The 22,416-nt window shown below is 42.5% G+C and overlaps 1 protein-coding gene across 1 annotated transcript in view; it reads right to left on the bottom strand.

Moving 5' to 3' along the window:
* Positions 1-5,564: 5,564 nt before the first annotated feature.
* Positions 5,565-22,416, bottom strand: part of NADSYN1 (NAD synthetase 1) — a 47,952-nt gene continuing 31,100 nt past the window's right edge. The window contains exons 15-21 of the mRNA XM_077487576.1: positions 20,143-20,278; positions 19,257-19,363; positions 17,952-18,083; positions 17,336-17,405; positions 13,578-13,703; positions 9,730-9,906; positions 5,565-7,435 (exon numbers count right to left, since the gene is read on the bottom strand). Of these exons, the coding sequence (XP_077343702.1) occupies positions 7,382-7,435; positions 9,730-9,906; positions 13,578-13,703; positions 17,336-17,405; positions 17,952-18,083; positions 19,257-19,363; positions 20,143-20,278 (802 nt within the window). The 3' untranslated portion in view covers positions 5,565-7,381. The remainder of the gene's footprint in view (positions 7,436-9,729; positions 9,907-13,577; positions 13,704-17,335; positions 17,406-17,951; positions 18,084-19,256; positions 19,364-20,142; positions 20,279-22,416) is intronic.

Raw genomic sequence — 22,416 nt, 5'->3', positions numbered from 1 at the left:
ACCATTCTGGTGGCAGACATCGCTCCTGCCGGTACTTCTGGGTATCGGGGCTCCAGCACTGTGATTGGCCGGAGGCGCGATGACGTCACTCCCATGCATGCGTGCGGGAGCCACCGGTAACGGCACAGTATAACGTGCCGTTGCTTCAGTTTGCTTAAGTATGCATGTGCAGATGATGTCAGCACATGCAAATATAGGGATATCTCCTAAACTGTGCAGGTTTAGGAGATATCAAGTGTAGCTACAGGTAAGCCTTTAAAGGGGGCAATACACGGTATGAAGAACTGGAGTATGTAAACATTTGATCAGGGTCATTTGTGTAGTTTCTGTTGCCATTATGATTTAAAAAGAATAAACACAGTTAATTGATAATAAATGGCTTCAGCCAAACACTAACCATGAGTGAAAGAAACATTTTTGTGTTATCATTCATGTTCTCTGAAAAATGGCCAATAAATCAAGTAAACTTATGAGCACAACTGTATATATACATTTTAAGTGAAAGAATCCACAATCCCAGGACTGTATATGATCACATAATTTGTGCATATATACTGTACATCAATCTATAGAGTGTCCACTCTTGCATGAGTAGTAATTTTAAATACTGTTGTTGCTCCTGTGCATGCACTACCACACCTTAGTGAATCAATATGTGCATCATTTCATGCAATCCAATAATCAGTATGCTCTTCCATACTTGACGGCCCTGGCCAATAGCAGTGTTGTGCCACACTCCGCTCTCAAAATTTGTCAGAGCTCCCCCTCTGTGCAAATGGCACGCTCGCCTCTATTGTTGACTCATTTAACATATAGGTCTCATGCGCTTAATCCTCTATCATAGGATAGATGTGATGATCTCATGGATGTATTGTAGGCTCCTGAACCCAGACCCACACATGTGCAGGCCCCTTTAAGAGAACAACCCCAATCACAATAACTGGAAATGGAGTTTGAATAAAGATAAAGAACTGCGAATAGTATACCCGTTTAAAATTAAAACTCCTTCTTTATTCTTTATAATTGCACTCGCAAGTAAAAAAAAAATTTACTTGGGCAGTGTTAGTACGATTAGAAAAAAAAACACAGCGAATCTTCTCACCGACTTCTGGTCTCGATCAATACCGGAAGTGACTTAACCCGTCACCGCTTTGCTTCATTGATCACCTGACTTCTTCTGAATTAATATCTGCTTTATTCCCTTCGTGGACCTACACTAGGTTAGTTGGAGGTCTGTTGTAGACCTTTGATTAGGAGAGGCCTTGAAACCACGTTTTGTTGGGTGCTCATAATTCATCCATGGCTAGGACACTTTTTTTATTGTCCTCACGTTATCAGCAGGCTATGGTTGGGGCAAGTGTGCAATGACGCGAGTCAATAAAGCTGTGACCTTCCCCTTCCAACAAAGAAGAGTTATAGCGTCATTAATAGGGTTACGGTATTTTATCTAATTAATCAGATAATTGTTATGCCTGAGCTTCTCAACAGTCAAGCTCTCCATCCTCATGATCACTTGTCAAGGGTCCATCCAGCTTGATCATCTCTGTCTCCCAGCCCCAGAGAAGACTATGTTAATCTACTGCATGGTTCAAATAAACTGAGCAGCTGTTATTCGCTAATAAAAAAAAGGGGACTTGTAGCTTCTAAAAGCTAGGCAAATTGTCATACAGTGTTTGTTTTCTGCCTGGCTGTTATACTATAACATTGGCTCTAATGGCACATTCCCATGTTCGGCAGCCCTTGCACCTCTCTGAAAAGCGATCACCAATTGACTACTTTGGAGAGGGAATTTGATAGGCCGTGGAGAAGACATATGTTGCCACCCCACCACCTGATTTAGCCTTGTAAATGCCACACCACCAAGCCCAATCAGATGCATTGAACACAGCGGCAGGGCGGTTGCAGTGCAGCCCCAGAGATTTGCACTGGTAATGCCCGCTGAATGCGACACGCTGTTTAATTCTATGCACAGCATGTGCACAACCCTGAGAAGTTGCATGCCCTAGTTGTGGGTGGGTGGATGGAAGGGGGGGGGGTATGATGCAGTAACACCCACAACTTAACTGCCCGGTTTTGCCATCCCCTAGCCTAATACTTTCCAAATCACTATCCTGAAAAAGTATTCAGACCAGGGAAGATGAAGTAAAGAAATAGAAATGCTTATCTAGTCCCTTATTCTAGGTCAGTGGTTTAAAGTAGTGATGTAAGAGCAAAGGACAGCTAGGCAACTTGGATTATCAGCAAAGTTAGCCAAGACAGACCCCTTTAGTTAAAGTACGAAGAATGTTTTTTTTTTTTTTACAGTGACCCTGTTGTTTTTCTGCAACGTGTAAGAGAATAGATTACATCTCCAGTGCATGACAAGTGAAGTGTTCGCTTTCTTGCAGAGTTAGTGGCACCTCCTGGGTGTGTCGGATAGCGTGGCCCTTGCTGGTTGTTGTGGTTCCTTCCACCAGCCATTCTGGTGAAGAGTCTTCTTGTGAAGTTGCAGCTGGTGGAGGAACTCTGGCACAACCAGTAAGTGGCAGAGATTTCACCTGATGCTTGCTGGAGAGCTAAGTATTTAGCTTCTATTACAGGATGCAGTTACCAGGATCATTTAAGAGAAACAACTTCACTTCAACAGAGCGCCATGGAACCCGAGGCTAGAATGATGCTGTAGAAGAACTAGAGACACCCCCACGTCCTAGCATTTGCCTCCTGTTTCCAGTGTTATCAAATTTGAGAACAGATTCACGTAAACAGCCCCCAGAGGGTCCAAGTAAATCAGTGTTTCTCAACTCCAGTCCTCAAGGTACACCAACAGGTCATGTTTTCAGGCTATTATTTTGCACAGGTGATTTGATCAGTTTCGCTGCCTTACTAATTACCATAGACGTTTCATCTGAGGGAAATCCTGAAAATATTGCCTGTAAGGGAACATTGAGGACTGGATTTGAGAAACATTGCTGTAAATTATAGAATGAGTTATGCTAGATATACAGTGTATGAAATATCTGCCGAAATTTGGTCATTTAGACAGTTTGTTTTTCGGACAGTTAATGGGCACAAAATCGATAATCGTTGGGACATTTTTGAGCCGAATAAACAAAGGACAAGTTTGGAAATTTTCTGCCAAATGAACGATAAATTGAAAGGTTAATAGGTTTCCCATACAAACTGTCTGCACGAGGTATATGTAAAAAAAAAAAAAAAAAAAAAACAAATACAAAATTCATTCACTTACGTCCACTGAACGATTTATTGGTCATTACACAATGTTACTATCGTTTGCGCTCATGGCCGAATGTTCATATTTCAAAAATGGGTTTGGACGATTTTTCATATAGTGTATGGCCAGCATAAATATCACTGTTCCAGGCCAATCCAATCTTGTCTGAAAAAAAGATTTCAGGAGTGCACATCCAGCTCATCACTGAGGCATATGGATCAGTGGTTCTTAACCACCGGGTCATGGCACACTGCCAGCCCATGACCTCTCTCCTCCTGGTCCTCCAGCTAGCTGCAGGTCCCTTATTCACCCACAGTGCCTCCTACCTTCCATAGTGCCACCCAAGCCTAACCTCCAGTAGGGGCTTGCAGTGCCCTTCAACCTTGTACAGAGGCCCCCAGGCCATTTAAAGAGGCCTCAGTTTCCACAATGCCCCTCCCCGGCAGAGCACCTAGCATGCTGCAGAGACTCAAGTCCTCCATAGTGATCCTAACAGTACCCTCTAGTCAATCCACATTGCCTCTGCAAAGCCCCAGCCTCCTGGAGAGATCCCCCACCCCCTCCAGATATCCATCTCAGCTCTCTCCAGGGGCCCCTAGTCTGCTGAATTCCCTAACCCTTCATCCCCCTATGATGACACCCAGCCAGAGCCTTCCACAATTTGAATACATATTTTGTATTTCCACAATTTTATTGTGAGAGTTTAAATGTGTTTTTTCACTGTAGGAGCCCAAAAAGTTTCAGAAGAATTTACCAGGCCCTGGTCACAATAAAAACAAGAACCACTATTATATACAAGACAAGTACCAGGTTGAAAGCACTCAAAGCTTATTGTAAAATCATTGTAGCAAGCCAACAGAATCTCTAGAGATTCTATCGGCTTTGCTACCCTGGTTTTTACAGCATAAAGGTATTGTCATTAAGGACCTGGAGTGTTCAATCTGGTATTTATCTGGTCTATATGGTGAGAGAAGACATCTGTTCATGTTCTAGAAAACTCAAAGGGATTGATTTACTAAAACTGGAGAGCGCAAAATCTGGTGCAGCTCTGCATGCTAGCCAGTCAGTTTCCAACTTCAACTTGTTCAATTAAAGTGGTGGTAAAGACACAGGGATTTTTATCTTCATGCATTTTGTGCATGAAGGAAAAAAAACCTTCTGTGTGCAGCAGCCCTCCAATACTTACATGAGCCCTCTCTCGATCCACCCTTGCCTCTCTGGGGACTTGCACTCCTGATTGACAGTCGGTGAGCCATTCAGGAGCTGGAGGGGGTGGGGCCAAGCAGCGTCTCCATGTATGAATGGACACACAGAGCCGTAGCTCGGGGTGCGCCTGCTTGGGTGCCCTCAAAACAACCTGCTTGCTGTGGCAGACACCCAGCAGGAGGGAGGGGCCAAGAGCACCATCCCGACTGGGAGACAGCAGTGATTATTGCTAATTGCTATAGCCGCTGGCAATCATTGCATGTAAAAATCTGATATGCTAGCTGTACCTATGTGGATCGATGGATTGACTTGGATGCAATCAGCCTGCTCATGCATGGATTGAATCTCGGCCGGTCCCTGCTGAACCAGCTGAGATTCAAAACATCTACGGCCAGCTTAAAATGTTCCCTGCCCAGTGATTACTGTTCTGTCGCAAAGTGAGATGCAGCACAGGAAGTAGTTGTGGATGATGAATCAGGAGTTTGCCGAGCTGTATGACGATTTGTTCGTACATAGCAAAAGGACATAAAGGTTACTGGCAGCCAAAGGAATTTTTTTGAGAACTGAAAAATGTAGTTTTTATTTGTTTTTAACATTCAGAAAGATGATTACAGGAGATTCAGGTTGCAGAAGTACAAAAGTTCTGAAACACAGGTATCTAAGTAAAGGTATAGGAAATAAACCTCTAGCCAAGGTACGCCATAGCAAGCCAAAGAAATTGTATACGATTGTGTTATATTTGAGCCAGGCTCTTAAAACTAGCTTGAATTTAGGCCTAATAAATTTCTGATTTCAGCCTATCAGATGCAGTCACTTTTGGGGTATATAAGAAGCAGCACTGAACACAAAAGCCAGCAGCAGAGATTCCTCTAGTCATGCTGGTTAGAAAGAAAGGAAAAAGCTCTTAGATTTCCCTTGCTCAGCCTGCAGACTAAATGAGAGAAATCTCTGTGTGTGTATACCATGTTTTAAGTTCCACACGTAGTTGCTGACCCTGGATGATACAATAAAGATGGTTTCCGTATAGTAAGGAGAAAGAAAAGTGAAGACATTGTCAGAGGTAGTAGTGTGATACCAGCAAACATTAACATTCCACATTCATCTACATGCATCCATTTTCCATGAAAAAAAAAAGACTCAAACTAGGTTCACTTTATAGGGTGACTGTAGCCAAACCTTTGCTTTATATTGGTTTTTGAATAGAGTGTGAATGAGTTAGAAGCACTGTAAGGTTTTAAATTCTGTCTGTATCCCCATTAGGAAGATTTCCCTGCACTTCCTGTTCCAGAGACATAGCAGAAAGTACATGGAAATTTTCCCCAAGCCAGGGAAACTCTCTAACCTCTAACAGAGGTCCATATTGTGACTTATTCACAGAGGTCCTTAAATGCTCCCTTTTACAGCACATTACTGCGGAGCATGGTAGTGCAAAGAATACGTGTTGCAGTGCCATTGATTTTAAAATGCACCTAGGAATAGCACAGCAGCACGCTTGTGGTGTGCTGCATTGAAAAAAAAACTGGATTATTGTACTCACTGAAAAATGTTTTTCTTGGAGTCTATTGAGGGACACAAAGTCTTTAGTGTTATACTGCTGTCTACAGCACAAACGTCTTTCAGGATGGTAGATCAGCCCTTGTAACTGAAGATCCAGAGGATATGGAAGAGCCCACAATGTGTCCACCAGGAGTCTTACTGGGACAGAGAATCACATCCACCTGGGTCATTCTGGCTCATGATAATCACTGCAATGCCCTCCATCTTGATTGTAAGAAGTAGTTGAGGAAGAAGTTTCAAGTAATAAATGCATAGATCAGGATGGACTGACCCCATGGAGCCAGCAGAACCTCAGCTCTCAAGTACCCCCAACAGGTCATTATTTCAGGATTTCCTTTACCTTCCACACCTGCTTTAAATTAAACGTCAATGGGGTTGTGTTATTTTGACAACTATTTTATCTAATGGTTTATTCAGAAGAGTGGCGGGGGGGGGGCAGGAAAGCAGGCAGCTTAGGCACGATTTTACCACCCCTCAACCACCGACCTAATCAAGGACATGCTGCACAGGACTGTGTGTGTGCCACAGAAAAAGTTAAACCACCTGTCAAACTCAACCCAATCAAGGTGGTTTGGGCTTTTTAAGGTTAAAACAGGGACATATCGCTTCCCAGTCACCTGCCGACCCCCCTCTGAAAAGCCATCCACTGCAGATTGTTGGGAGTTCTTCGAGGATTAACGTTGGCAACCACAGAGATAATGGATCTCTTTACCTGGAGATAAACCTGTCCAGTTTTGATGTTGAACCTGGACGTGATAGTGTTCCAAAGCTAACATTTACCAAAGTGGAGTCTGGAAAGTGCCCATGTGGAACCCAGTGCTGAAGGTCAGTTCCCAGTTATCTCCGCATCCAGTCCGGCAGGGTCCAGATATGGTACTCTAAAAGCCAGGCTGAGGACAATTGCACCAGATGCAAACTAATAGGCAAGGCTCCAGCAGTAATTTAGAGAAGGTTCTTGATTGAAGAGAAAAAAAAAAAAAAGGGTAGTCTCAGATAGGTACGTCTTAACACAGCAGAGCTGAAGAAAATACTATGTCAAATGCTCCTGTAGGTGGCAGTATAATCCAAAAAGTGAAATACTTCTGTCCCTCAATGGACAAGAAATAATATGGCAAATCTGAGCCCCTTACCTCAGCATGTGCACATGCCCTTACATTTTGGTTTCCCCATCACTTTCTCTCCCAATGGCAACAGTCACTGGGACTAACAGAGATGTCAAATTCCTGCAGTGGGGGTACTAATAACAATAACATTTTGAAATGGATTGTAACCGCCCCCCCCCCCCCCCCCCACTAGAAAAATAAAATTTTGTCTGAAGTTGTGCTTTAAATTACAATTTTCAGTGCAGCAGCCCTCTAATCTTTGGTCTTACAATAAGAAGAAAAGGGTAACTGGAACTGGTTCTCTTCAATCCACCTCTTCAGATATGTCTCCCATTTTACTTTCCTCAAGAGAAGACACCTAAAACAAAAAGATGCCACTTAAAATGTATTTTAACATTCAATGCCAATTTCTTCACCATCAATTACTCATGAAAGCAAAATACGTCTTGCTGGGAAAATACTTTTATCACTGCAATATAAAATCGCACTCATCCCCTTGCTGGGCCATCTGGTATAAATGGCTGCTGCAGTAGACAGATGAATAGAACTGATCAGTGGTCATATTTAACCTCCCTGGCGGTATGATTATTTCAGATTTTAGGTGCTGAAAGCGGTACAATTATTTTGCATGAAAATTTGGTGTTTTATATTGTAGTCCTGTAATTCTTAGGAATAACTCACTTAAATCTGTCCAAACCAGAGTCTAGCAGACATCCCGGGTATGATAAAATTTGAAAAATTAAATCATAAATTATAATATAATAAATAACTATAAATAATTATACCAAATAATATAATAATAATAAAAATGATTCAATAATATAATCAAATAAAAAACACTGAAATTTGCTCAGCTGCAGAATTGTCGCTGTCAATACTTTTCAGTATTTGATGACGGATCTCCCCACAAATCGCTATCCCTCAATTCTGCGAGTGATTCCAATTTATTATCGCTGTTTTCTAGCTGGTCTAAAATTATTTTTGATGTAAAGGGACAGTTTTGGTTGCTATGGACAATCTCCAGTTTCCAGGCATAAAGAACAGTTTTTATATTATAAAACTGCATGCAGGACACTGGGCAGACCACTAGGGACAAAGGGGATGTGAAATAATTACACAGTAATGTAATCTGTAAGAGGGCGACGACATGGTAAGTAAGCTCATCCTTGATCCAGTGATGCGATCCCGAGTCTGGCTTGGGGTTACCTCTAATGGTACTAAATTTTCACCCCGAGCCAGACTCGGGAATACCGCCAGGGGGGTTAAAGGGATTTTCCACTAATATAATGCAACAAAAGCAAAATAATGTTACATCTTCTGGAACCTGGACAGTTCCTATGTGAAGGGTCCAGCTTCTGTTTAGTATCTATGTACATTTATGACACAGACAGCGAGAATCTGTAATTTTGCCCATTTGCGAGTGACAGGTTCTCTTGATAGACCTACTTCCTCCCTTGAGCCCCCAACAACAGTATGCTTTGTTTTTTTTCCCCCTTTTTCAGATGCATACTGGCCAGCACATGACATGCTGGATCTTTTTACATTTTCTCTTAGTGATGGACAGTCATGGATGATAAAGAGAATAGAGCCAATGTGGTGACCACAGAGCCGCACTCTGCATCAATACACTGTGTGTAGAGTTCAGGGGGCTCATGACGCCCTTCACAGTCTTCCAGGCTCACAGCGTCATTCAACCCAGAAGACTGAGGACATCTTGTGGTGAAACAGAGAACTAGGGACCTGGAGTTCAGCTTTAAAGAACTATAGGCAAAACGTTATTTCATTTCGGATAGAGAAAGGGAGGGCTATAACCAAATGTCAGATTTATTTTACTATCTGTGTTCCATTGGGGAGCTCTCCCTTCACTTCCTGTCCCATCACCAACACAGGAAGTGAGAGGTAAGCCTTTCAAATTAAGGGAATTCCTTGGGGACCCCCAGGCCACCAGAACTAGTGTTCCCACGGGAAGATTTTCCGTCTATTATTTTTATTGGGGACAATCCAAAAATTGGGATTTTCTTTTACTTTCAATGATAAAAGGAAACAGGACAAATAGAGCGGGCGAATCTTCTTAAAGCTGAGTTCCACCCAAAAATGGAACTTCCTCTATCCAGATTCCCCCCGGTGTCACATTTGGCACCTTTCATGGAGGGGGAGAGCAGGTACCTGTCTAATACAGGTATTTGCTCCCACTTTCGGTAAAAGATCGCCGCAGTATCCGCGGCGAGCTACGCTATATCCAGCCCCTCTTCCGTCCATCCGCTGTCTTCTAGGACACACACAGGTCCCAGAAGACAGTAGGGACCACTCCGAATGTGAAGTACAACCAGTCATGAGACAAACATGGCTGTAGTCAAAGCGGAGCTTTCTGTTGAAAGTCTAGTTTCCTGGCTGTCACACAGATGCTTTGCTTCAATATTGAGTCACTGAACACATACGCAGATAAGGATATCTGGCTTTTCTGTAATGTTTATGATCATCAGACAAGTCGGTGACTTAAGTACTGAAGCCAGAGGCTCAACATAACAGCCAGGTATGTGGAATTTTCAGAAGAAGGTCTGCAATGCATGTCCCTGTATATCTATCATGACAGATTCATTATAAAAGCTTAATAGAGCTCTCATGCAGCCACTGCAATGAAAAGAGACCTGCCTGTTCATCGATGCTGCGGAACTGCCACGTCCACGATGCATTATACAGGAAAGGTCGGAGATCAAACCGGTTATCATCCGGGCTGTAGCTCTCAGCATGGTATGCCGGCGTCAGGGTTGTCATTTTGTGCCGGTTAATAGAATACATCCTGAAGAAATGTTTCACTTTCTCAGCTACCTGAAATGAAAAAGGACAGAGGCAACAATTCAATTGAAATAGGTAAAGGTGGGGGGGAGGGGTGACTAGCAGGAGCACCAGGTATTTCACACAAAGGAGGCAATGTGAAGAGAATAGAATGCTTTTTTCATAGTACATAGTATAGCATGCACATATCTGGAATATGAAATGTTGGGGTAACATAGAATTTAGGCCCCTTCCACATGGCTGATTTGTTGTGGTGGTTGGGTGCCTGCAGAAAAAAATCTGCAGACCCTTGGAGCTATAATGACCAGGTCATACGATCAGCAGTGGACACTCAGCCCATTTAAACTAATGGTGGGCTGAAAGCAGCTGCTGCTGATTGCATGTAGCCACACACAGAGCGATTAGTTAAGGACAGAAGTCCAAGCCTAAACACAGCTGACTGCTGCCACCGATTGCATAAGCTGGTCCTTCCAACAGCAAGAATCTGCAGATTTTTACCACAGAATTGAGGTGGCAGCAACAAACTGGCCGTTTAAAAGGGGCTTTAGGATCAGTCCACCCACAACTGATATTAGAGCACCCGATAGATTCTTTATAATTTATATGGCCAAAGGTCTGGAGCTGGAATTTTACACATTGGTACAGTCATGCTGGAAGAGACGACTTTCCCCAAACTATTACAAGGTTAGGAGTTCACAATTGTCTAAAATATCTTTGGGATTAACAATACTTTTCATTAAAAACACCTGAACTGAATAATTTGTAGAACTGTCCACAAACAAGGGTGTGATGGTCAGGCGTCCATTTACTTTTGACCATATTGCTTATCTCCTGGGAACTTTATTTATGAGATCTCTGTGCTCCTGGGTCTGCACACCTCCTGTGACCATTATGAGTAGTCTTTATTTACCTAGTATGCCCTATTTATTTAATGTTAAGGAGCATGCAACGGTGACAGGATACCTAAAATTATCGGGTAGACAGGAAAAATCAGGAACAATGGTAGGGAGATCTCTTCAGAATCACCAAGACACTCCCGGGACTGATTTCATCATTACCTAAAATATCACTTTTGGGGGTTTGGCCCTTTACCTCCCTCCCACCCAACCTATTGTAAAATGATAGCCAAGTGGGAGCTCTGCTATCCTGGGAGTACATCATATGACGTCTTCTCAGAATCAGGCTGCGCTCCAATGCAATCTGTCATCCACTTAATCCACTGGACACAGTGATGACAGATCACTGTTCCGACTCGGCCAGTACCATTTGATCGCTGTGGCCACTACAAGCAGATAAAATGACAATTGTACACAATAAAAAGGCTTTTATTCATGCCATTCATTGTGCACCATGGTAACAAGCTCTCTGATTGGTCACATTAATCACATGGTACAGACAGGGCTAATTACAATAGTAAAAACTGAATGAATAGTTTTCATTCACAAAAAATGGTTGCTTATACAGAGGGAAAAAGTATTTGATCCCCTGCTGATTTTCTATGTTTTCCCACTAACAAAGAAATGATAAGTCTATAATTTTAATGGTGGGTACTTAGTACTTGGTGGCAAAACCCTTGTTGGCAAGCGGAGGTCAGACGTTTCTTGTAGTTGGCCACCAGGTTTTCACACATCTCAGGAGGGATTTGTTCCCACTCCTCTTTGCAGATCCTCTCCAAGTCATTAAGGTTCCGAGGCTGATTTATGGTAACTCAAACCTTCAGCTCTCTCCATATATTTTCTATGGGATTAAAAGGTCACAAGGCTAGGCCACTCCAGGACCTTAATGTGCTTTTTATTGAGCCACTCCTTTGTTGCCTTTGCCGTGTTTTTTGGGGTCATTGTCATGCTGGAATACCCATCCATGACCCATTTTCAATGCCCTGGCTGAAGGAAGAAGGTTCTCACCCAATATTTGATGGTACATGGTCCCGTCTATCGTCTTTGATGCAGTGAAGTTGTCCTGTCCCCTTAGCAGAAAAAACGCCCCCAAAGCATAATGTTTCCACCTCCATGTTTGACGGTGGGGATTGTGTTCTTGGGGTCATAGACAGCAGTCCTCCTCCTCCAAACATGGCAGTTGAGTTGATGCCAAAGTGCTTGATTTTTGGTCTCATCTGACCACAACGCTTTCACCCAGTTTTCCTCTGAATCATTCAGATGTTCATTAGCAAACTTCAGACAGGCCTGTAACATGCTTCCTTCAGCAGGGGGACCTTACAGGCGCTGCAGGATTTCAGTCCTTTGCGGCGTAGTGTGTTACCAGATGTTTTCTTGGTGACCATGGTCCCAGCTGCCTTGAGATCATGGATAAGATTCTCCCGTGTAGTTCTGGGCTGATTCCCCACAGTTCTCTTGATCATTGAAACTCTAGGAGGTGAGATCTTGCATGGAGCCCCAAACCAAGGGAGACCGACAGTTATTTTGTGTTTCTTTTGCGAATAATCGCACTAACTGTTGTCACCCTCTCACCAAGCTGCTTAGCGATGGCCTTGTAGCCCATTCCAGCCTTGTGTAGGTCTACAATCAATCTTGTGCCTGACATCCTTGGACAGCTCTTTGGTCTTGGTGGAGAGATTTGATTCTGTGGACAGGTGTCTTTTATACAGGTAAAAAGCTCATTAAAATGCAAATCAATTCAACTTTTTTTAAATGAGTTTTTCTGGATATTTTTGTTGTTATTCTTCTGTCTCTCCCTGTTAAAATAAACCTACCATTAAAATTATAGACTGATCATTTCTTTGTCAGTGGGAAAATGTACAAAACCAGCTGAGGATAAAATACTTTTTTACCTCACTGTAATTGTAAAATTCAGTTATAAAGAAATCACAATGTGTAAAAAAAAAAGAAACAAAAAAAAAAACCTGACTACCTCCCAATAGTACAGTGTTATTGGTCTGGGCACTGTATGTAAAAAGAAAAAATTTTTTTTTTAACTTACGGTCACCCCAGTGCTGCTCACTGCCAAACCAGTTATACGATGAATGTTTTTTTTTTCTTTTTAATTTCTACATTTTCCAAAAAATTGTGACAAAAAATGACGAATTCAAACTCGCCATGTCTCTAGCTTGGACTGTCTACTTTCTAAAAAGGGGTAATTTGGAGGATATTTGTACTGTTCTGGCATTTTTGGGCCTCAAGATTGATCGATTTTCAGATCACATATAGTTTGTGGACTCTAACTTTCCTACAGAATAAATAAAAATAATATTATTTGGGTTATTTTCACTAAAGAAAAGTAGCAGAATACATTTTGGTCTAAATTTATGAAGAAAGATTATTTATTTGCAAAATGTTATGTTATAACAGAAGCAAAGAAAAACTTGTTTTTTTTCAAATCTTCTGTCTTTTTTTGTATATTTAGTGGCAAGTCGTGCTCCATGCATTGCAATGGAACCGTTCTAATAGGAGCGTCTCAAGTTGCTCCGAGTTAGAAAAAGGTTCTCGTACTACTTTGGGGCAAAGTCGTTTTGAAAGGGGGTAAAAGTGTCCTGTATTGAAGTAGTTCAAGTTCAACTCCAAAACAACGCCATTTTCCTTTTTTAGGTCAGCATTAAGAAGTGTTGGAAACCTTGTAGGGTTGCTGAGTTTTGCTGCAAGCTGTCACAAGCGTATAAAGTAAGACAAATGCTCCCTTACCCACTCCAAAAAGTTTCAGGTTGCCTTATGTTTGAACCTGTTAAAGTGCACAAAGAACTCTGTACTTACCTGTCTAGGTGATATTGTCCTCCATATGAGTAGTAGTTTACAGAACATGCTGTATGGTCCAGTTTTCACAACTTTTCTCAGCTTTCCATAGACTGAGAGCTCCTCGTATGTCATTCCCATATCCTCCTGTAGGGGGCATGATGGTTAGAAAAGTATTAGAGCATGGCTTTAAATCTGCTAACATATAAATATCAGACTAAAATATCTTACATCACTTCCACTATATTGTGTAGGTAGCCCAGCCACATAAACAGTAATAATTGAGGGCTTTTCAGTTACATTTAAGAGTCTTATTGCTGGAAGATGGGCAAAAATAGCCCTCACCATCAGCATGTTATAGAGTCAGGCCACTGCTTAACATGGGGTGCATCAGTTTGACTCTCCCCCTTGCTCTGTGCTCCAATCAACAGTGCTTCTCATGGCCTCTCTAGGACAAGGTATACTAACCTTTGCTGTAGCAAATAAGACTACTAAAAATGAAAAATGAAGCCCTCAACTATTACAGATTATGTAGTCTGGCTTGTGGCAAAGATGGGCCCATATGCTTTGTCAGTTATGCACAGCCTGCCAACAAGCAAGCACACAGAACTGAGCTCTCTTATAAGTGGTATAAGGGCCAGTGTTCTGTCAAAAAGTGTCCGGCCATCGGATAGTGTCTGCCCCGTACTGCGTAAGCGCAGTGCTTGCACAGTATGGAGGAGAAGGAGACTCAGAAAGTCTACGCAAGAAGAATGGCGATTGCGCACTGAGCCCAGGTGCAAGCCCCACCATCCACGTGGACATACAGTTGCACATAGTAACAGGGCCCCTCGTGAGCTCGCCGCGCTTCGGGCACGGCCTCGCTTCGCTCGGCTATTTTTTATTCTAACTCTATGTCCACTTGGATGGTCGGGCTTAAACCTGGACTGACAGCGCAAGCGCCGCTCGTCTTCGGAGACTTTCGGAATGTCCTTGTCCTCCGTACTGCGCAAACGCAGTACAGGGCGGGCACTATCTGATGGGGGACATTATTTGACACATCTAGAATGTGGTGTGGGAAACATTTTTTCGGTGTGTGTTTCCTCCATCGTGTTCAAAATGCACTGTGTGCGTGATTTGCTGTGGATGTCAATGTATTCCTAGCAACACCTTGCAGTGCGTTTGACTGCACTGGCTTCCATAGTACTGCAGTACCATGTGATCCAGTTACTGTACGTTTTTAAAAGTAGTGCATGCATGCCAGTGCAATTTCAGCCCATTCAAGTGGTTGTAAAGTCAGGAGGTTTCTTTATCTTAATGCATTCTTTGCATTAAGATAAAAAGCCTTCTGTGTGCAGCAGCTCCCCTAATACTTACCCAAGGTCCATTTAGATCCAGCCATATTACAGGAGTGTCTCGGCTGCCCGGGGCGCCCCTCATTGGCTGAGACAGCAGCAGGGCGCCATTGGCTCCTGCTGCGGTCAAAGTTAGTCAGCCAATGAGGATAGAAAGGGGGCAGGGCGGGGGCGGGGCAGGGCCATGGCTCCCTATCTGAATGGATACAGGGAGCTGTGGCTCGGCTACCCCGATAGCAAGCTGCTTGCTGTGGGGGCACTCAGCAGGGAGGGAGGGGGGGGGGACAAGAGCACCGAAGAGTGACCCAAGAAGAGGAGGATTGGGGCTGCTCTGTGTAAAACCTTTTCATGGAGCAGGCAAGTGTAATATAATTTTTTTTGTTAAAAATAACAAAACAGCGAGAGACTTAATTATCACTTTCAAGTTAACCACTTAAGGACTGCCTCCAGCCGATATACGTCGGCAGAAGGGCACGGCTGGGCAATCACGACCCGGCAATCAGGTCACAGAGCTGAAGAACGGGGAGAGGTAAGTATAAACAAACCTCTCCCCATGCTTCCTAATGAGCCTGTCACTGATTGTCTGATCCCTGTCATAGGGAAAGACGATCAGTGAGGTCACACGCCAAGCCACGCCCCCCTACAGTTAAAAAAACACACATTAGGTCACACTTGACCCCTACACTGCCCCCTAGTGTTAACCCCTTCACTGTCAGTGACATTTTTACAGTAATCAATGCATTCTTAATCGCACTGATCGCTGTATTAATGCCAATGGTCCCAAAAATGTGTCAAAATTGTCCGATGTGTCCGCAATAATGTCGCAGTCACAATAAAAATCGCTGATCATTACTAGTAAAAAAAAATTATTAATAAAAATGCCATAAAACTATCCCCTATTTTGTAGATGCGATAACTTTTGCGCAAACCAATCAAACGCTTATTTTTTTACCTCATCGGCCTAGACGGAGGAAAACAATTTTTTTTTATATATTTTTTGGGGATATTTTATAGCGAAAATTAAAAAATATTGCATTTTTTTCAAAATTGTTGCTCTATTTTTGTTTATAGCGCAAAAAAGAGGTGATCAAATACCACCAAAAGAAAGCTCTATTTGTGGGAAAAAAAGGACGCCAATTTTTTTGGGGAGCCACATCGCACGACTGCGCAATTGTCAGTTAAAGCGACGCAGTGCCGAATCTCAAAAAGGGGCCTGGTCCTTTAGCTGCAAAATGGTCCGGGGCTTAAGTGGTTAATAGGCTGAAAACTGCACCCAGCATACCTGTGTTTCTCCAGTATGAACCAGAGTAAATGCTGTTCACTTTGCTGGTAATACTGGTGTTCACTTTAAGTACCCAATCATGTATTAGGGAGATTACTAAATAAATGATAAAAAGTGTTTGTTGATCCCCAAAAAATAAAAATAAAGATCCTGTTCCCTTAAAGAATGTTAAACAGCACAGTGCTTGTGCTGTATAATGTGGACCTCCATATCGCTTGAAATACCTGGCTGATCCTGCCTGGCTATGCCCTCCCCCTGTAAACTGACCATGATAATCATGGCTGCTGTGCCCTGACACCAAGGTCAGTTTGCATGATTTCATCACCCACAGCCTGCTATCTGTCTCCCGTGTCCTTCTTCCCTCTCCTCCCATCTCTGCCCTTCTCTGCTCGTACCAGTGCCCGTCCCCACTGCTCTCATATCAGCTATTAAATACCCCCATCCACTCTGTACCATTATAATAGTTGTCCCTGTGCCTGTGTTCTGTAAAAAATCTGCCCGATTGTACCTATAGGAGCGCGGCTCCAGGCGCTCAGCTGATTGTCAGCCCCCTCTCTCTTTCCTCCTCCTTCTCCTTAGCTGACATCAGTGGGAGAGCTTGGCTCCCCCACTGCAGCCGTGACCCGGAGAGAGAAGAGAGAGCCCAAAGTCAGCTGAGCGCCAGAGCAGAGCTCATATTAGGTACAATCAAGCACATTTTTTACAGAACACAGGCATGGGGACAATTATTATAATGGTACAGAGAGGATGGGAGCAATTAGTATAAGTGGGTTAACAACCACTTGAATTTTTTTGTTAATAATGATTTTACAACCCTGAATTAAAAAAAAGATATCAAGCATCATTATAAAAAGGAAATTTGGGGTGCCACTTCAGACAATCATTCTTCAACTCCTGTGACTCTTACTCAAGGGTGCAGGTGGCTAAAGGAGCCCTTCCATCGGCTCTGTAGCATACACTGGAAAGGGAGAAACACCACTGCACACCAACCCAGCCCGAAAGGTGACCAAGGTTCATTCACCTTTTGGGGCAGGTTGGTGTACGGTGGTGTTTCTCCCTCTCCAGTGTAATCATAAAAAAAAAAAATGTATCAAATTCAACTATAGACCAGGACAAGGACAAGGACAAAGGACTGCGTAATAAGAGACCATTGACTGTCATACCTCATCGGTCTGCGATACGTGTCCATCTGTGAGAGGCTCCAGTTCTGCTGTTGGTGGGGCAGACAGTATACTGGGATTTAAAACACATGAATACAGGGTGAGATCAGGCATAAAGATTACACATTTTATTTTTAAAACCAGGAATATATTTAGAAAGAAAATCAGGAAATAGGGCTCATTCAGGGAGTAAGTGGAGTGCTAGAATGATGATCACATTTTTATTTATTTTTTTGCCGCTATGCTGCAAAGACAGTGTGATTTTATCTCCAGCTGTTCAGTGCTATTCTGATTACACACAGCTAAATATTCAGCAGAAGGACCCAGGCCCCTTCCTGTCTCTGGTTCTTACCACTCTGTATAGAGTACCAGTTTGCATGGGTGCTCATTCTGCGGCCCTCCAGCTGTTGCAGAACTACAAGTCCCATGAGGCATTGTAAGGCTGACTAGTTACAAGCATGAAAGGCAGAGGCATGATGGGACTTGTTCTGCAACAGCTGGAGGAACACAGGTTAAGGACCCTTGATGACAGACAGTCCACAATACCAGATTTGAGTGAACTGTCGTTTTAAATGTCTGCAGCCACATTTGTTCAGATGCAAGTTTAATCTTCACTCACCTTGTCAGTGCGCCGAGCTGAAATGTATCGATAGCATAGCCGATGAATCTTCTCAGATCCGTTTTACTGATCCCACCAATAGGGTTTATGTCGGCACTGGAGCAGTCATACTTTGTCAGGTATCCTCGAAGGCTTTAAGAAAAATTAGTATAAAAATGATGCCAAACATCCATCAGGGGGCGAGAAGTGCTGTGAAGGTTTTTACAAAATTGTACACATGTCTCATGCATTCACAAAGCCACCAAAAAACAGTAATCTGCCTTAAAGGTTTATTTCCTAGAATTGCCAGCGCCATCTAGTGGCCATAATGCAGTAGTTTTATAATTGCAGTATTTCCGGAAAATACGACACTATAGGCACTAGATGACACTGACAATCCTAGAAAATAAACTTGTTAGACATGTTAAGAGAAATATTTATATATGTTAAGAGCATTATCTGTGATCACCCCAATAAAAGATACCCCCCCCCCAAAAAAAGATTGGTACCTGCAATTACTTGGGGGGGGGGGGGGGTTGTAATACTGTTTAAAAAAAAGAAGGAAGGAGTGAAGGTCCACTTTAGGAACTGATTTTTTTTTTTAAATCTGTTGCAACATTTTTTACCTGGAGATCCTGCTAATAACATCCTGTTGCAAGCTGGCAGTGCCAAGCCACATCCTTACAATTAGCGTCAGCGTTGTCAACCTGCCTTCATTTGCCAGATGCATGCACAAATCTGATTTGGGAGGAAAGGGTTTTTATTTTTTTTGGATGGACTTGTGTCTTCTTTTTTAACCAGATTAACTGTGTAACTATGTTGCTGGAATTACTCCAGCCAGGAAATGAGGTGGGCTTTATCAGACTTTCTGCAGCTTCTAATGCACACTGTAAGAAGCTCACAGGGTCAAGTGAAATCAGACCACCCAATTTCAGTACAGAAGAAGGCCCTGTGCAACTGTACAACACTCCCTGGAGATTCTGCCAAGAAGCTCTTTGTTCAGACACTTCCTGTTACAGGCTGACAACTGTCTCCAAATTGTATCTCTGCGTTGTCAAGCTTTCACTTGTTTCATTGACTGAGACTGCAAACTGCAATGCTAATACATAACACGGTCCACCATTATCCACCGAGCAATGGGGCAAGTACATGTTACAGAAAGTGGCCTAAAGAATCTGTAGGAGATCAGCAGCACCAATGTGCAAAGAAAAAATTGTTTATGTATTTTATACACAGTGATTTAGCAAATGAAATGTCTTCCAGTTAGGGGTTATATCTACCTTAAATTAATTGTCACTGGTTTAATATGCAAATCATCGATCTAACCTTTCATCCACATTAGCTGATCCAAGAACCAGTAGGCCTCCTGGTAAGCCTCGTGCCCAGAGGCTGAGTTGAGCAAACAAGTATGCAATCACCATCCTTAATCGGGCCTGTAGGTACAAGGGACATGCAAATATCATTTAGCGTGGACCTAGTATCCAATTTATCTTTTCATAATAAACACATGAATGCTCAGTAATGTATTTGTGACTGGGCGGCTGTCTGCTGGGACACACACAGGTCCCAGAAGACAGCGCACCCCGTTTCCCAGGAGGTAACGCAAGGGATGAAGAGAAGGAACAGCCCCACGGAGAAGAAAGTCGCAGATTAGGACTGCCTAGCAACAGCCATTTCTAGTAAGTAAAAAAAAAAAAAAATTTTCTTCAAAATGATTAATATATTTTAAATAGACTTCATGTAAAAAAAATTTTTTTTTTAGGGTGAACCTCCTCTTTAAACAAAAAGAAAAAAGTAATAAAACAAAATAATAACATATAAAATCTGCTTTGGGTGGACTGATTAGATTGGCTTATAAGATGCTCAGGGTGGCTTTAGTTACCCTGAAGAAGTGACAGTAAAGGTGTGCAAAAGCCACAGATGGTTATGGTGACACTGCAGTTTTTATGATCCCTAAAGCTATCAATACCCAAAATTCACATTTCTGTGATAAGTTAGTTGCAAAGATCTCTTTCTGGAACTCAATCCTCACCACTGCAGCTTGCTCTTTGTATCTAGGGCCTTAATAACTATAGCAAAATTCCATGAAGATGAATGGGGATACATATGGTACATTTTACACCAGAAGAACTTTACTTTGATAAAGGAAACATTTACAGAAAAGCTGAGCCCTCTATATATGCTTTAGCTTTTATGAATGGAATGAAATTACCTGGACATTCTGAAGTGCCAAATTCTCCGGTCCACTTCCACCATGAACACGAAACTGGGGGACTTTACCGGTCACAGAAGTAAAAATGCCAATAACAGCCTTCACAGCTGTGTCAATGGTTGGGGTCAGGTGATAACTGAAATAAATAATATTGAATATAGCTGAAGTGAATCTCTAGGTGTTTTGGATAAATTGGGAAAGGGTTGGACTCATTGGGAGTATTCACACCTCTAAGTAATGCTGGCCATTGGCACTGAGAAAGGGATAGGAAAGCCAGCATTTTCAAACTGAGCCCAGAATGAGAGCTAAGGGTATACATTACAATGGGAACAACTGTCTAAAGAAAGGAATTCCCACTTTAAGAGATTTCTTCAAATTTCCTGTTGCATCTCTGCGACAAGAACTAAAAAGGTAAAAACGGTACACAGACAGCATAAAAATAACCCGGCAGTGGTTTTAATTCCTCCTGTTCACTGTATCGAAAAAAACAAAACAAAGAAAAACATTTTTCCTTTGTCATATTTTATTGTTACTTTGGATTTGGATAGAAAAGCAAAAATCTCTCCATTTATATCATCTATTCTATATCATCAATATATATAGAATCAATATCATCTATAGCTATATCATCTATATCAGAGGCCAACTTAGAGGTGGAGACCTACCTGAACAACATAGGAGAAGTCAAAGATCAAAGGGCACAGTGTTGCCTCCTCACACCTGATTGAAACCCCTAATTGCCATACTACTATGTCGCAATTGCATGCATTGCACAGAAATCATGAAAGTAGCCCTATACTATTATGCCCAGTGTATTGCTTCACACTGACCTGAAGATTTCTTCTTTCTGCTGCTGGCACCGCTAGTTGGGATAAGAGGTGGAGTGCAGTTGGTATCACTCTGCATGGGACAGGAGTCAGCAATACAGAGGAGACCTCGGCTTATGCAGCTCTTGCTCCCCACTACAGCTACAATTTTACAAGTAGTCCCTCTACATTGCACTCTGTTTAATGCTCTGGAATCGTGGGCCAGACCACTATAGAAAAATTAGAAAGAAGAGGGCACACCAGCCTTGTGCATTATCCCAAGGAAATGTATTAATAAAAACAAGATAAAAACTACTCACAAACATATAGAGAATTATTGCATGTAAGAGCCACCTATTTGTGGCAATCAGTCCTGGAACCAACAGTCTCTGAATAGCAAAGAGGAGGACATCAGGACTGCTGCTGACTGACGCATTTCAAAGTACCTTCTTCTTCAGAGCCTAGCAGTAATGGCTCCTTTGGCTTATTATATACACATGTATGTTCATTACACACATCCCATGAGAGCCTCAGACCCCCACCCACTAAAGGGGTGGTCCTACGAAGGGGTGGGACTACAGTGACAGGTAGAAAAAAGAAATTTTGCCCATACTACGTAGTATAACCATGATTGAAGCATTGAAACATTGCCAGCAGTGTGGGTACTAAGCATATTGGGTAGGGATACCACATGCATAGACATAATGATGGGGTGAACGTTATATGCGCTCCAGATGTCATTTCCTGCTCGCCTATCGCAGTGTAGAGATGAGGACATTCTCAGTGCTTACTGGCTGCTATCTTTGTGTAGACATCCACTAGATTTCAGCAGGTAAGCTCTGACGGTGACATCATCTCTACACTGTGAAAGGCAAGCCGGAAGTGACATCTGGTACGCATGTCCCGTTGCACTTCCCATAAACACAAACACTACAGCATGCATTTCAGGTGCCAGCATGATAGCCGTGATTATGGCACAAAGCAATGAGATGGATGTCACTTTTGCAGGTCAGTACGTGACTATGCCTAGGTATAGACTACTGGTCATTATGTTACAATCCATCATTATATGTCTATACTATCCTTACCCAATATGATTAGTACCCATGCTGCTGGCAATGTTTCAAATGCTTCAATCATGATTATACTACATATTGTGGATAAAGTTTCATTTTCTACCTGTCATTGTAGTCCCACCCCTTTAGCGAGTGGGGGCCTGAGGCTCTCATGGAATGTGTCTAATGAACATACATGTGTATATAATAATCTGAAGGAGCCATTACTGCTAGGTTCTGAGGAAGAAGGTACTCCTTCAAAACGCATCATCTAGCAGCGGTCCCGATGTCCTCCTCTTTGCTATCTGCAGACTGTTGGTTCCAGGACTGATTGCCACAAATAGGTGGCTCTTACAAGCAATAATTCTCCATATGTTTGTGAGTAGTTTTTATCGTGTTTTTATTAATAAATG

This window comes from Lithobates pipiens, unplaced genomic scaffold (assembly GCF_037356315.1).
Source record: "Lithobates pipiens isolate NorthernLeopardFrog02 unplaced genomic scaffold, aLitPip1_a1.2 Scaffold_18, whole genome shotgun sequence".
Classification (NCBI taxonomy): domain Eukaryota; kingdom Metazoa; phylum Chordata; class Amphibia; order Anura; family Ranidae; genus Lithobates; species Lithobates pipiens.
This window is presented reverse-complemented; position numbering and strand designations above follow the sequence as displayed.